The 13,497-nt window shown below is 43.5% G+C and overlaps 7 protein-coding genes across 7 annotated transcripts; 2 read left to right on the top strand and 5 right to left on the bottom strand.

The window, feature by feature from the left end:
• Positions 1-114: 114 nt before the first annotated feature.
• Positions 115-1,672, top strand: O0I10_005004 (uncharacterized protein; the record flags this gene model as incomplete). The annotated part of the gene is made up of 2 exons (XM_058485053.1): positions 115-684; positions 770-1,672. The coding sequence occupies 2 exons, from the start codon at positions 115-117 to the stop codon at positions 1,670-1,672; spliced, it is 1,473 nt and encodes a 490-aa protein (XP_058344203.1).
• Positions 1,673-2,156: 484 nt separating this feature from the next.
• On the bottom strand, positions 2,157-3,502 carry O0I10_005003 (uncharacterized protein; the record flags this gene model as incomplete). The annotated part of the gene is made up of 2 exons (XM_058485052.1): positions 2,157-3,277; positions 3,331-3,502. The coding sequence occupies 2 exons, from the start codon at positions 3,500-3,502 to the stop codon at positions 2,157-2,159; spliced, it is 1,293 nt and encodes a 430-aa protein (XP_058344202.1).
• Positions 3,503-3,980: 478 nt separating this feature from the next.
• On the bottom strand, positions 3,981-6,213 carry O0I10_005002 (uncharacterized protein; the record flags this gene model as incomplete). The annotated part of the gene is made up of 10 exons (XM_058485051.1): positions 3,981-4,168; positions 4,231-4,336; positions 4,400-4,632; positions 4,691-4,858; positions 4,935-4,973; positions 5,043-5,313; positions 5,388-5,478; positions 5,544-5,609; positions 5,710-6,055; positions 6,123-6,213. The coding sequence occupies 10 exons, from the start codon at positions 6,211-6,213 to the stop codon at positions 3,981-3,983; spliced, it is 1,599 nt and encodes a 532-aa protein (XP_058344201.1).
• A 1,089-nt stretch (positions 6,214-7,302) lies between these two features.
• On the top strand, positions 7,303-7,725 carry O0I10_005001 (uncharacterized protein; the record flags this gene model as incomplete). The annotated part of the gene is made up of 2 exons (XM_058485050.1): positions 7,303-7,445; positions 7,506-7,725. The coding sequence occupies 2 exons, from the start codon at positions 7,303-7,305 to the stop codon at positions 7,723-7,725; spliced, it is 363 nt and encodes a 120-aa protein (XP_058344200.1).
• Positions 7,726-7,808: 83 nt separating this feature from the next.
• Positions 7,809-8,150, bottom strand: O0I10_005000 (uncharacterized protein; the record flags this gene model as incomplete). Its single annotated transcript, XM_058485049.1, has 2 exons — positions 7,809-7,964; positions 8,067-8,150. The coding sequence occupies 2 exons, from the start codon at positions 8,148-8,150 to the stop codon at positions 7,809-7,811; spliced, it is 240 nt and encodes a 79-aa protein (XP_058344199.1).
• A 347-nt stretch (positions 8,151-8,497) lies between these two features.
• O0I10_004999 (uncharacterized protein) lies at positions 8,498-11,007 on the bottom strand (the record flags this gene model as incomplete). Its single annotated transcript, XM_058485048.1, has 13 exons — positions 8,498-8,528; positions 8,593-8,735; positions 8,801-9,023; positions 9,089-9,166; positions 9,231-9,525; positions 9,592-9,657; positions 9,720-9,761; positions 9,822-10,011; positions 10,077-10,239; positions 10,306-10,325; positions 10,389-10,458; positions 10,514-10,554; positions 10,630-11,007. The coding sequence occupies 13 exons, from the start codon at positions 11,005-11,007 to the stop codon at positions 8,498-8,500; spliced, it is 1,740 nt and encodes a 579-aa protein (XP_058344198.1).
• Positions 11,008-11,441: 434 nt separating this feature from the next.
• O0I10_004998 (uncharacterized protein) lies at positions 11,442-12,428 on the bottom strand (the record flags this gene model as incomplete). Its single annotated transcript, XM_058485047.1, has 6 exons — positions 11,442-11,546; positions 11,620-11,685; positions 11,744-11,848; positions 11,913-12,019; positions 12,097-12,309; positions 12,371-12,428. 6 exons carry the CDS (start codon positions 12,426-12,428, stop codon positions 11,442-11,444), a joined length of 654 nt encoding a protein of 217 aa, XP_058344197.1.
• Positions 12,429-13,497: the final 1,069 nt, after the last annotated feature.

Raw genomic sequence — 13,497 nt, 5'->3', positions numbered from 1 at the left:
GATGCCGATTGCAACAACTTTAATTTTTACCCTTTTCATCTTGGATCATCACCCTATTTTCTTTTTATTCTCTCGCTAGCTCGCTCGCTCGCTCTCTCTCATCACACCATCATCATGGGCCTATTTGGCAAGCTCAAATCTAACAATCCATATCCATCCCCACCCGAAAAAGCACACCCAGTCTTTGATACAACATCACAAGAATCATTGGGTCGTCCTCCTTTACGAATTATAAATTCATGGCCTTCGATCAGTCGAGAAGATAATTGCACCTCACCCATATCCACCACAAGTTCGAGTCATTCACATCAAAGTATACCACAACGATCAATATCGGCTGCACCCTCTGCACGTTTTGTCGTTTATCCCGATGGATCACATACCCATTCGATTAAATGCATGGGTCCAAGTCGTTTCACGACATCCCTTCATAACTTGACCCATTTACTACCCTCCAAATCCTTGAAACTACCCTCCTTTCGAGAAAAGAAAAATGCAGAGGAATTGAAAAAAGAGCGCACGGTGGTGAATGCTCATTTACAACGACCCATTACGGATGCATGTTGTGTGACAACCAAGTGGGGAACATGCCATCAAGTTATAGGAAAAGGAACCTTTGGTATTGTACGAATTGTATACAAGGGCGATCATCCATCATCACCCAATGACCAATATGCTGTCAAGGTAAGGAGGAGGAGGAGCAGGCAGGAGGATGTATGTATGTATGCATGCAATGTCTCTTTTTTCACACACATCATTGTTCTTTCAGGAATTTCGAAGAAAAGGCTCAGAATCAATTGATCACTATATCAAACGTCTCACAACCGAATTCAGCCTATGTGCACCTTTACACCACCCCAATGTCGTTGAGACTTTTGATCTACTTCCACTCAACAACACATGTCCGGTCTTTTGTCAAGTCATGGAGTACTGCAATGGAGGCGATTTATTTGGCTTGATCTATGACAATTCCCAAGACGGCCTAGAGCCGGCAGAAGCCAACTGTTTCTTCAAGCAACTTATGCATGGCGTCGCATATCTACATAGCATGGGTATTGCCCATCGTGACATTAAGCCGGAGAACCTACTGTTGACAGCCCACGGCATTATCAAGATCAGTGATTTCGGTAGTGCTGCTAGTTTCCAAGTCGACCATGAACCCGTGTTGGCACGCGGTCTCTATGGCTCTGAGCCTTACATTGCACCCGAGATGTTTACAGACCCAGTGTATGATCCACGAGCTGCTGATGTATGGAGTTGTGGCATTGTCTATATGGCCATGCGCTCAGGCGCTCATCCTTGGCAAGTGGCACAACCCGATTCGGACGATAACTATGGCCGCTATCTCCAATTCCGACATTTGGTGGAACAAGAACGTGACAAGGCACGTGAGGAACGACGCATGGGCCAACAAAAAACGGAACAAGAACGAGAATTGGCCATTCTCAAGGCACGTGAATCAGTACGCAAACATGCAAAGGAACGTGGTCTCGATATTCTTGAAGGCTTTGGCTTTGGTGCAAAACGTGTCATATACCGCATACTCGATCCCAACCCACAAAAACGCATCACTGTAAAACTCATCTTGGAGAATGATTGGTTCAAGACCATATGTTGTTGTCAGCCCATATTGTCAAAACAGGAAGAAGCCATGGTGCAAGAAGAAGGATAGGAAAAATCACCTGCTGATGATGATGCTATGTAATAAATGGATACTATCAACACAAATGTATGGATTCGTTTATGCTCCTCCTCGTCCTCCTCCTCGTAAATGCCATTTGCCCAACGTTGAGTCGAGTACATGTTGTTTGTGGTGTTTCTTTGAAAGGCACCCTAATTTATAAACAATCACTGGTCGCCATGGATACCTGGGAGATATGAACAAGGTGATTTATTACATTGATTCATGCATGCATATCATGCAACCACCCGCATCGAGAATACAGCGTGCTTGGAAACACGCATGGACATTGGTCAAATGGTCTAATGATGATACTTTTATTACTGTATAAGAACATCCAATAGAATTACAAGCGTTATTTACATGTAGCATTCAAGCATAAAGATGGCATTGGTTGTTAAATATGAGACAAGGATGGGGATATCGGTATTGAGCATGATGGTGGAATCAAAGGATGATGGTATCGAACATGTACTTACTCTTTTTGTTGTTTCTTGTTCTTGTAATAAGTAGCTTTGAAGGAAGAGGCATTGGTGTAATGCCTATCAACGTTTGGTATCTTGGATATGGCTTCTTTGTAACAATCCCTCCAATCCATCCTGCCTGATTTGCTCGCCATGTATTTATGGACGTGGTTCATGATGGCTTCGATAAGAGTATTTGGATCAGCCATAGTAGTAGTAGCAGCAGCACTCGAACCATAGACCTTGTCGGGCTCTACCACGCTTGAAGGTTCTGACATGGGCGTGATGCTTCCTTTTCGTTCACCATCATCATCATCAGCTGCTGTTGCCGAAGCAATACGATCATATTTCCTTTTCAAGGACTTTGCCCAAGAGACACCCGCTTCAGCGTATTGCAATGATTTGTGTGGATCCGTCATAATATTCAAAGCCGTCTTTTCAAATTGCTTTTCTGCAGTGTCTGCCATTTCACGTAGAGCCGTTATTCGGTTGTTCTCGCTCTTGTGGTCGCTGGGTGAGATGTGCATGGCAAGCTTGTAAAGTCGTATAATGCTAGGATCATCCCATCTTGTCATACCAATGATACTGGGTTGGGCTGAGATGACAAAGTGTGCAAGAGCCAGCAGTGGATCAAGGTTGTTGTTGATACCAGAGGAGGAGGATTGTACCCATGGCTCGATACTTTGGGGTGTCACCATGTAAAACTTTGTTGCATAATGCGTTGCTGCTTCTGAATACAATAGCCAAGGCTTGCTTGCTGATGAAGGGTCGAATGTCTTTGATATGACACGTGATGCACTTTTCAGACAAAACACCAAGAGGATCGGTAGTTGCTTCGTGATTCGAGTGACATCCAAGCAATAGCCAATGGCACGTGTCATAAAGCTTTGATCCACTTTGCCCTGAAACTCGACAATGATAGGCGTTTGATCCAACTTTGATACGTAAAGCACATCGCACTCGGTTTTAATAAAACTGGTTGCTTCAGCATGAAAGGTTCCAGGAGGCGTGTCAACCAACGCCTGGGTGATCATATCAATAATCACTTGTTCACGAGCTAAAAGCTTGGAAAAGCGATCGGAGCCAGGTAGGTGTTGCGATGGCAACTTGAATTGAAGTACATCGTCAGGAACTAAAGCAATGCATGGTTAGTCCTATTCCTTGTTTGTCACCATGTTCGCTCACCATTATCACTCGTATTGTCATTTGGCGTGTGGAGTGTCATTGGCAACGAGGGAGAAGCGTGCCTGTTACCGCTATTACCGCTATTACCGCCATTACCGCTGTTACCGCCATTACCGCTGTTGCCGCTGTTGCCATGGCGGCGGACTATGAATACCAAAAATGGAATCGGCATTTTCGTGAGAGCACTTGCCAGCCTTTCTTACACCCGCCATTTTACGGTATGCTTAATAGATGATTAAACTTAGCGCGTGCTCGTTGGGAATGGGTGACGAGTGGTTGATTGTTGGGGTGCATGTACACAAAGAGCCTTGGTATGATTGAATGTGCAAATAAACAAGGTGGCAATATCCATCATCAAACAATGACATACATGTATGATACAAGAGCTTCCCTCGATTTATGCATGAGGTTGGTTACACTTCCGCACTCTGATGGGATTATCCTTAGTTGCATTAGAGAGATCACTTGCTCATTTAGTGGGGTAAGCTATAAACGGAAAACTGGTACACGATCATTTCCAAGAAGAAGAAGTAAGGATTAAAAGGCGATGACTTATCTATTAAATGGTACAAGAAGAAAGGATTCAAATGTAGCGATGTAACGAAACGAGGAGGAAAACAAATAGCGTGGAAGGGGTGGAAGTATGCTATTTACGCACCATCCGGTTTGACGGGTTGGAGTTTTAAGCGTGGCGCATCTTTGCTTTCCGGTTTCATGGCTTCTCCACCATAAATGACTGAAGAAATAGGGGGCATTGATTCGCCAACTTGAGTACTACTAGAGGAATACATATCATCGGTAGGTGTTGTAGGCTGAGGAGGATAATTATGATGCCAATCTATAAGGGATGTATGAGCAACCTATACAACAAGTGTCCTTTTCTTCTTCTTTTTCGATTACCATCATCGTGCGAGGGATTGGCATTCATAATGCTCTGCTTTTGTTGGCGTGCATTGCGACGACGGCGTATGAAGACAAAGGCGAGGATACCAGCAATGAGACCGACCTATGTTTATGTTCAAGAGTGAGGGACCAGCACAATGCAAGATACGATAAGGTTGCTACTTACACCAACAACGACACCCACCACAATGCCTGCAATGGCACCACCTGAAAGGCTATCTCCACCCTCGTCTGGAGTTTCACCATCCATTCCTTGAGCATCGCCTGGTGACTTTACACCATCAAAAATGTCGACCAAGGTCCAGCTGTTTGTATCGAGGATCAGGTAGCCTTCTGCTAAAGCGCTACTGGTTGTTCGGCCAAATAGAATAAATACGATATTGTTGGATACGCGTACCACTATAAGGGTAGCTGATTAATGGCATGCTCAATCATGGTTGTGGCGATTTTTACTTACTCGAATGTCCAAATCTTTGAAATTGTAATTCCATACGATTACTGGTACCACTGGATGTAATGCGAGGTGTGACATTTTCCCAATGACCGGTTTGAGTATTGAGAACGTAAGCTACATCATCCACAGGCTCCAAGTACTTTTCATTGTTGGTGGTATATTCCCATCCAGCTATAATATGCCCATTTCTATCATCAGCATTCCCCGCACTTGTTGCACATGGATTCGATCACAGCTAACAACTTACGTTTGCCACCACCATACAGCAAAATGGAACCATCATTCACTGTAAAAAAAGGAGTTACAAGAGTGAGTTACACTAAGAGCGTGGATTCAATATGCTGTACACACGTACATGTAACTGAAGAAGCATGCCATCGTTTGCTGGGAATGTCACCTGTCATCATTTCCTTTGTCCATCCTCTGCTGACATCGTAGATAAGGATGTTGTCCATATCGGCATCGGCCATTCCATATGGCCATGGTTGTGTGGCATTGTTGGGAGTTGCTGTTTGTCCACCAAGAACATAAAAGCGGCCGTCTTTACCTTGAGAAACGGTATGACGTTCACGTCCCACAACGATAACATTATTTGGGTTGGCCGCATTGCCATATGTCCAAGTCCACTACAATGGATATGTACATGTCAATGACATCATTGCTCATGCTTTTAAAGGTTGAAAAGATAAAAAACACGTACCCCGTTGTTACCGTAATTCAAAAGCTTGGGTCGGCTAGGATATTGCTTTTTGCTCCTTTCTGCAGGCGTCGTAAAACCTGTTGACACGTCGCTATAAACAAATCAGTAACAAGATTTTAGATGCACGTGAGGTTGATTGCACAGCAGCATACATACCCCACTCCGCCAAACATAAACATGCTGTTGCCGGTTTCCGCATTGACAGTCAAGATGTTGAGTTTGCTACAAAACGGTAAATTTTTACAAAAAGAGATGGTGAGCGCGCGCGCGGACATCTCCATGGCAACGACGTTGTACTTTAATCATCGTCATGTATACATACGTTTGAACAAACAAGCTTGTGTCGATGGGTGACCAGCTCTTGCTGGTGGTGTTGTATGCGAGCGTTTGTTGAGGAAGTGCCTGGTTTTCATGGGCGATACCGGTACCTCCAGACATGATGAATGTATCTGAATCAGCAAAAGCTGCCATACCAAATAACATGTTTGGTTTTGGCGCATTGGTGCCGTTGTTTGCAAGAGGCACCCATGAGCTTTGGTCGTTACGGGTGTTTATCGTGGAGGATACGTCAAGCGAATAAAAGACGTTGGTTGCATTGATAAAGTTGTAATCGAGTGGCCAAGGTGATCCACCATAACAATAAATGCTGCTTTTTACAAGGGTGCACCCTGCACATACAATAAGAGGAGATGAGTAAGGTAACCGACATCATCATATACGCTATACGAATGTTACCAGGGGCAAAGCTATTAGGATATTTGTCAGCTGATACGAGGATACCAGCAGCCAATGCTGAGATGCTCAATGCTGTTGTAATAGGGCGCATTGGGCAAGAAGAAGAATACAAAAGCAAAAGACTGATATGGGTGGTGGGGAAGGAAAAAAAACGAGTGAACAGAAAAACCTGTTGTTGTATCCTGATGTGAACAGAATTTTGGATGTGGGTGCTATAAATGAGGTGGCGTAGGACAAGCTTGCGCCCCGTGGTGCAAATTTCGATGCACAAAGTAACAGTTTTGCCGTGTTCTTCTCAATGTCCGCGGCAAGCTATAAAAGTATACACCTGGCCAAGTGCACTTTAGCCCCTCGAGGGTGTTAGCATTTCATTCAATTGTCATATCCCAGCGAGTCAACTATTAAAACACAACATTTTCTGGATCACACAATCCCATATGCATAATAGGTTAAAGTTGCGACTATAATAGATTGGTGTGACAGTAACATGAATGAATTCCAGCAGTTGCAAACGCATGTTATCGGGCGAATTGATCTTGCTCACAAATGGTTGGGTCCATATCTCTTTATGTGTGTATGCAGAAAAGGAGGAATACATTGGACAATGGGAATGTTACAACTTTTTACTAGATGGGACGACTGCAATTGAGAATTTTGTGTAAGACACACGTGTTCTCCTGATGTTTGCATTACTGGTGAGCAAATGACAAGAGTGGCTAAGATTATTTCCATTTTCTGTAAAGACGATCGCCACTTGCCTGATTTGAAATGTCTCTATCTTTGGACGTCAAATGTGCCGCTTTATTGCAATGCGAGGCACCTACTATGTAATTTACAGCCTTCAGCCATGCATGGCTATTATGATAGCAAAGATAAAAATGGTTAGGAAGTAAAAGTAGCTATGCTCTTGGATAATGGTGTCATCACGCATCGTATACCACGTAGTACTTTTGTGCGAGCGAACAAAGAAGAAGCAACCATCTTACTCTTTATTCCCCTTTCCATTACAAAAGATGACCACTATGTACATGCGTTTGTAAAAGCCCTTTTCACTATATCACTTTTTGTCTTATTGCTATCCACATGATGGGGTGGTCGGGGTGCAAAACTAGCTTGGTTGGCTTGCAACTCACGGAAGAAAACGTTGTTGATTCCAAACGCGCACCATCGATCGGCAACCATGGACGACACATTGGCTCAAGTTCAAGCGAAATGCGCTCTTCAGTTGGAAATGTATCAGAAATGCGTTGGCAACTACCCTGATTCCTGGGACAAGAGCTGTGTCCAGCAGCGTAACGCACTCACAAAGTGCTCGGAAGAACAGTAAGTAGTCATCATCCAGTTGCCAATAGCAACCCTCTTTTAACCTCTTCTCTCCCTTAGTGTTGGCATTCTCAAATACGTCAAGCAGCATTGCACAAGCCAAATCAAGGCGTATGATGAGTGTCTCTCAGCCAACCAAACCGAACCTGAAAAGTGTGTTGCTGCATTGCGTGAGCTCTACAATTGTACAGAAGCAACATCAGCGGCCTATCGTCAACAACAATCCAAGAACGATGGAAGTGATGAAAAGGATAAACCATCCAACACTGAAAAGCAATAGACTTGGTATTGCCCATTGTATAGACTTGTAATGCACACTGATGAAATATATACGTATATCAAAATGAGGATGTCAGGGTAAATTTACAAGTGGATGTCTTGGATACTGGGGTTGCTGTAGGTTTCTAGTTGTTTCTTGCCTCGACGTAGCATGTATTCTATAGTAACAAAGTCGTTTTTGCGGATGTTGTGTGCTCGAAACTCGCGTCGAATGTATGCATGAAACCGGGGCCGTGCTTCCTAAAGAGTGTGTGTGCGTGTGTGAGAGGGCGTGTGTGTGTGTGTGTGTGTAAATACAAGCACTTTAATCATCGCTTCAATGCTCTTGTTGTGTGCAATTACCACTGGTTTCTTTCTTGCTTCACGGAAGCATTCTCTGTAAAAGTTGATCACCTGTTGCTGTAATCCAGATCGTCGGCCAGCCATGACGAGAACACTGTATCAACACAAAGGTGCTACTGCAAGGGCATGTGAGACGCCTGACGAGGCGCGCTGAGTTTTTGCCATCACATGATTGAATGTCAATGCTGGGTGCATGTCGTATGTAACAAAGACGAAGCAAAGTATTTTTACTCTACGGGCACTATTATCATATCCATGGAATAGATAATCATTACCTTTATCTCGAGAACTTGCAAAATTGAAACAATGACCCCTCTCTTTGTTAAGGCCCGAACACATTCATTGAATCCCCTTATTCGCACCATCCAATTATGCTATAATAACAATGATGTCTTTTGTTGCTTTTCAAAAACGAATGATGTCTAATGATACTAATGAGAGTCCTCTTCATGAAGGTTGAATCTATGATACAAAAGTTAGTCATTCATCCTTTTAAACTATCCAACTCAATCCCTCAGGAACCTACTTTTTAAGCAAGCCGTCAATTTGATCGGAAGTGTAGCCAGCATTGATGATATCACGAGCTTCCTGAACCTTGCCAAAGACATTGAATAGCAAGAGACCAACAATCTTCTTGTCACGGAGATAGAACACCAAGCCCTTGCCAAACTATAACCAACCATCCATTGTCAATTGTACCTTCCTTCATATCCATGCACCTATTTGGATCTTACCTTCTCATCTTGGAAGGTGTCCTTAGCCACGGCAGGCTTGGCAGCCTCATTGGAGGTTGTAGTAGTGGCAGCATTGGGTGCACCACGAGGGCTGTTGGCTTCAGAGGCAGCACCCATTGCAGGTGTATCCTTGGCGGTGGCCTTGGCCCATACACTCAAGGTTGACAATTGAGAATCAACCAAACCAACAGCTTCATAGCCGACTTCAGGGCCTAAATCAGACCTATTCCAATCATATTATTAATCATCATGTCCTTATTTTGCTAGCGATATATATGTATCACTTACCAGAACATGGATTGATGTGTATATGGCTTGGCAGCACCAACCATGTTTTCACCAGCATGACGACCACTCAAGACAGCACTATAAATACCGGCATGTATGAATATCCAACATCATCCTTTTGTCTAGTATCCATGATACTCACTGGTCATGATGTTCAATGCGACGGCGACCCAATTGAACATCGTGGAAGGATACCATGTCACCAGCAGCAAAGACATCGGTACGGGCTTCAAGTTCAGCATTGACAACAACACCAGCACGCTTTTCATCCACTTCCAAGCCGGCAGCACGAGCCAACTCGACACGAGGTTCAATGCCAACAGCAACAACGACGTGATCCACAGCCAATTGCTTGTCACCACCAAGGTTCAAAACAACCTTGTTATCATCCGATTTAATCGATTGAATGGCACTGTTGGTTTCCACCTTGACACCCACTACCACAATGCGTATTAGTACTCCTTTCCATTGCCCATCCCACGATCATGGTGATAATGACTTACACTTGCGAACACGGCTGGTGGTCCACTTTGTCAAATAGGATGGGAAAACATTGGCCATGTTGCCCTCTAAAGAAGATAACACCTCTGGTTAATATACCGCCATGCTTATCGAACCATCCAATATTGACCTTCAGGGAAAACTTGGGTGACAGTGAGGTTCTCCTTCTCAGCTATAGTTCAACATCCTGATTAGATAACGACTTTCTTTACTCCTTTCAATAGATACATACCGCGTTTGGCCAATGCAACAGCCAATTCAGAGCCCAGGAAACCACCACCAACAACAGCAATATGAGCACCATTCTTGGCAATCTTGTCAAGCTTCTTGAAATCTTCCACGGTACGATAAGTTGTCACGTTGGCAACGTCCTTGGGTTGGTTGGGAAGGTTCTTGGGTTCACCACCAGTGGCAAGAAGAACCTATAGACACATCCAATGATCCATGAATACACGTGACAAAAAAGATCCATCAGCTTGCAACGTACCTTGTTGTAGTAAATGACACTACCATCAGCCAAAGTAACGGTGTGATCCTCAATGTTAAGCTTGGCCACCTTGTTGAACAAAAGCTTGATCTTGGAAGTCTGCAAATCCGAACCGGAGGCATCAGGAATGACTTGATATTCAGCAAGATCTTGATAGATGGTGCTATGAAGATGGTCCATTGTCTCAGCAACGTTGCTAAGGTTCCCAATCATTTCGTCTATTACTTACTTGCGTTCGTTGCCTTGCCACTAAGATGAAAAAGGTTGTGTTAGATGCTGTACATTTTCCAACAAGCTCTTCCCAATGCTTACATCCTTGAAAACGAGTTTCTTGGCTACTTCAGGATCCTCTGAGAACCACAATTCCTTGGACAATGGGGGTCTGTTGTCATATTAGATTCCAATGTTCACGTGCATGGAAGAGAGTCATCACGTACCTCATGTAAGGAGCATATTCCTCGTCGCCGATGATAATGACCTGTCAATGATAGACCCATGCATTAATTCAATCCATCCCATTACCAATGCCAGATATTGATTGCTGTATACTCACGTTTGCTTGAGGATCCTTCTCCTTGATAGCTTGAGCAGCAGCAAATGAAGCAGTTCCTGCACCAATAAGGACATAAGGCTTTTGAACCTTGGGTGCTTCTTCAACAGGAGTAGGAGTAGCAGCAGCAGTAGTAGTAGTAGGCTCATGATGTTCTTCAACAACCTTCTTCTTTGGCTTTGGTGGTGGCGAGGTCAATTTGAAAAGAATGGGACCAAAGACAATGAGCGATCCAAGGAACCAGGGTGTGCTGCTGGTGGGTTGGTGCTGTTGGTGCTGGGTCGCGTAAGAACGAGCCATGCGACGAGTCGTCTGTGGCAGAGTGCGGCCAATTCTTGCCGATTGACGAGCAGCTGACACGCGAAGCAAATTCATGGACATGGTGATAGCCAGGGTCGTAAATGACACAAAAGGAAGAGGAGGTGTAATGTATAGGACCCACAACGCAGTATAAAAATTGCTGACCTATCCCCGTTCAACCTGTTGCCATTGACATGGTATCTTACCTATTACCACACTATCCTGTATCATACGCTTTAACAATCCCTGTCATTCATTTCCTATGAATCAATAAAAGTAGTGTTGAAAAGCACAGTATGTAAAGATTTCGAGTGGATGGATTAACTGATCACGTGATACGAGATTTGGATTGAGCGAAGTAATGGATGAAGATGGCTGCACTTTGACTCACGTAATCATGCATAAACAAGTCCAACATGATGTTAAGATTCAAACACAAGGTATAGCGATGTCATTTTTATCATTGGAGTTTATTTCTCACTTCTGTGTTCTGATTGTAAATCATCCATCTCTTTTCAATCATCCTTTGGGTGTGGCAATGTTTTCATGTATTCAATACCAGCCTGGAGCGACTTGCGTGTGTACATTACTTCAGCAAACTCGGCGAGTTTGGGGTAGTTCTATAATAAAGTCCATCATCATGTTAGCTCCATACACGTTCATGCAAAGCGGCCATGTCATACTCATACGCACCTTGATACGCTCTCTGTGAAGAGGAAGATTGATGACAAAAAAGACGTAAAAGTCGGCATAAGTAATCTAAATACAACAAAAGGTCAGTGTCGTGTACATGTAGCATGTCATAACGTGCACCTACCTCTTTGCCTGCAGCAAATGGGCCATCATCATGGTAATTATACACACGCTCAAAGCGCGAGAAGAACACATCAAGATGGTCTTTTTCGTATTCTTCAATACCATCCTATGTATTTAATTCACAACGTTAGTCATCCTATGCTCATTACATGCAATGACTCGCTCCTTACCTTTCCACGAATAATATGGTTATAGCGAGCACGATTCCAATCCATAGCAGCATCCAAGGTGCAATCAACAAACTGCTCAACATCTTCATCAGCTGGCACATACTTGCCTATAATAGGTTTGTGAAACACGATAACATGATGATGTGTTAAACGTCTCATTGCACAATCGATCACAACAACTTACCAAATTTCTTGGAAAGAAAACGCATGATGGGCATATTGCCACTGTAGCGTTTGCCCTTGTACTCGATCATGGGTGCTTGGTCGAAAGGATACCCCGAGGCGATCCACTGATACTTGACCTTGGTAACAAATTCGTTCCATTCAATCAAATCGAACTCATAATCAACGCCAGAATCATCAAGCAAGAGGCGGAGAGGACCACCAAGTGCTGCATCTATAACCAATAATATGAATACTCATGCATGCAACGTGTGAAGGAAGACCGGTGCACTTACAGCCAGGTATCACGTAATGGAAAATCGCCTTGTTGTTGTCAATCGAAGAGGCAGTCATAATGTTACTTGAAGTATCTCTGAATACACAACCTTCCAAGACGATGTCCTTCTTTTATAATAATGCTCTCCTTCTTGGACGACAAGGGATGGCATGCCATCATATGATGAAAAATTTTGGTTCATGGTTGCACATTGCATTGTATGGGGAGACATCATGTTTGATCGCATGCGTGGATGGATAGCAAAAATTTCTCAATGTTGCTTTGATTTGTCATCTAATCAATGCCAAAGGCGTTGCCTCCAATGCGATGTCGATGTTATACATAAGTCCCTGCCATTAATAGCTGATAGTCGGGCCTATTGTTTCTCCGTGAAAGGTGATACATAGTAGGTATCTGGCATACCAGAATACGTCGTATAATCCTTGATACACATTCTACGAATGGTTGACAGTAGTTTGGAAGGTACACCATGCGAAAGCTTTTCTTGTGGAAGGACAAAGTGATCAAGTAGCACTGGATGTTAACCTGAGAAGTAATGGATAATGAAGGAAGGGGTTGTATCTTTGAATGCAAGCGTTTTATTAAACATGTATACAATTCTTTGAGAGACTTCGCTGCCTATCATATACCCAAGATAAGACGGGGAAGCTTTAACCGATGTAATATGGCAAAAGAACAAAGCATCTTGACACGATGATGTACATGATCCAATATAGCTTGCCGACCTTCAACTTTCTATTCCCTCTTTCAACCAAGAAATCAACCAGTGATTCACATCTCGCGCATTTGAGCTGATAGTATGTTGGATCCAATTCTCATTTCAATGTAGGCATTTATAAGAAAACATGACAAGGGAACTATATATCCAAATTGAATAGGGTATGGGCGAAACATATAGAGTCTATTGGTATCATTGTGTCATTGTATCCTTGATTGCTGCCGTCATAAATGGTTTTATCCATGATTGCAAAATAGCTGCTGCGTGCATTGACTTGAGTATTCCCGTGCCATCCATGGCTGTGAAACACCTTCTTTCGTCAAAGACATAAGTAGGCACTTTTGTCAATGGCATACAATCCACCATCATTCTTACCCGTATCCACGCGATAGGATCCTTCCTTCCTG

The sequence above is a fragment of the Lichtheimia ornata genome (genome assembly GCF_029851405.1).
Source record: "Lichtheimia ornata isolate CBS 291.66 chromosome Unknown scaffold00019, whole genome shotgun sequence".
NCBI classification, from domain to species: Eukaryota; Fungi; Mucoromycota; class Mucoromycetes; order Mucorales; family Lichtheimiaceae; genus Lichtheimia; species Lichtheimia ornata.
Note: the sequence above shows the minus strand (reverse complement) of the source record. Positions and strands in the feature narration are given on the sequence as shown.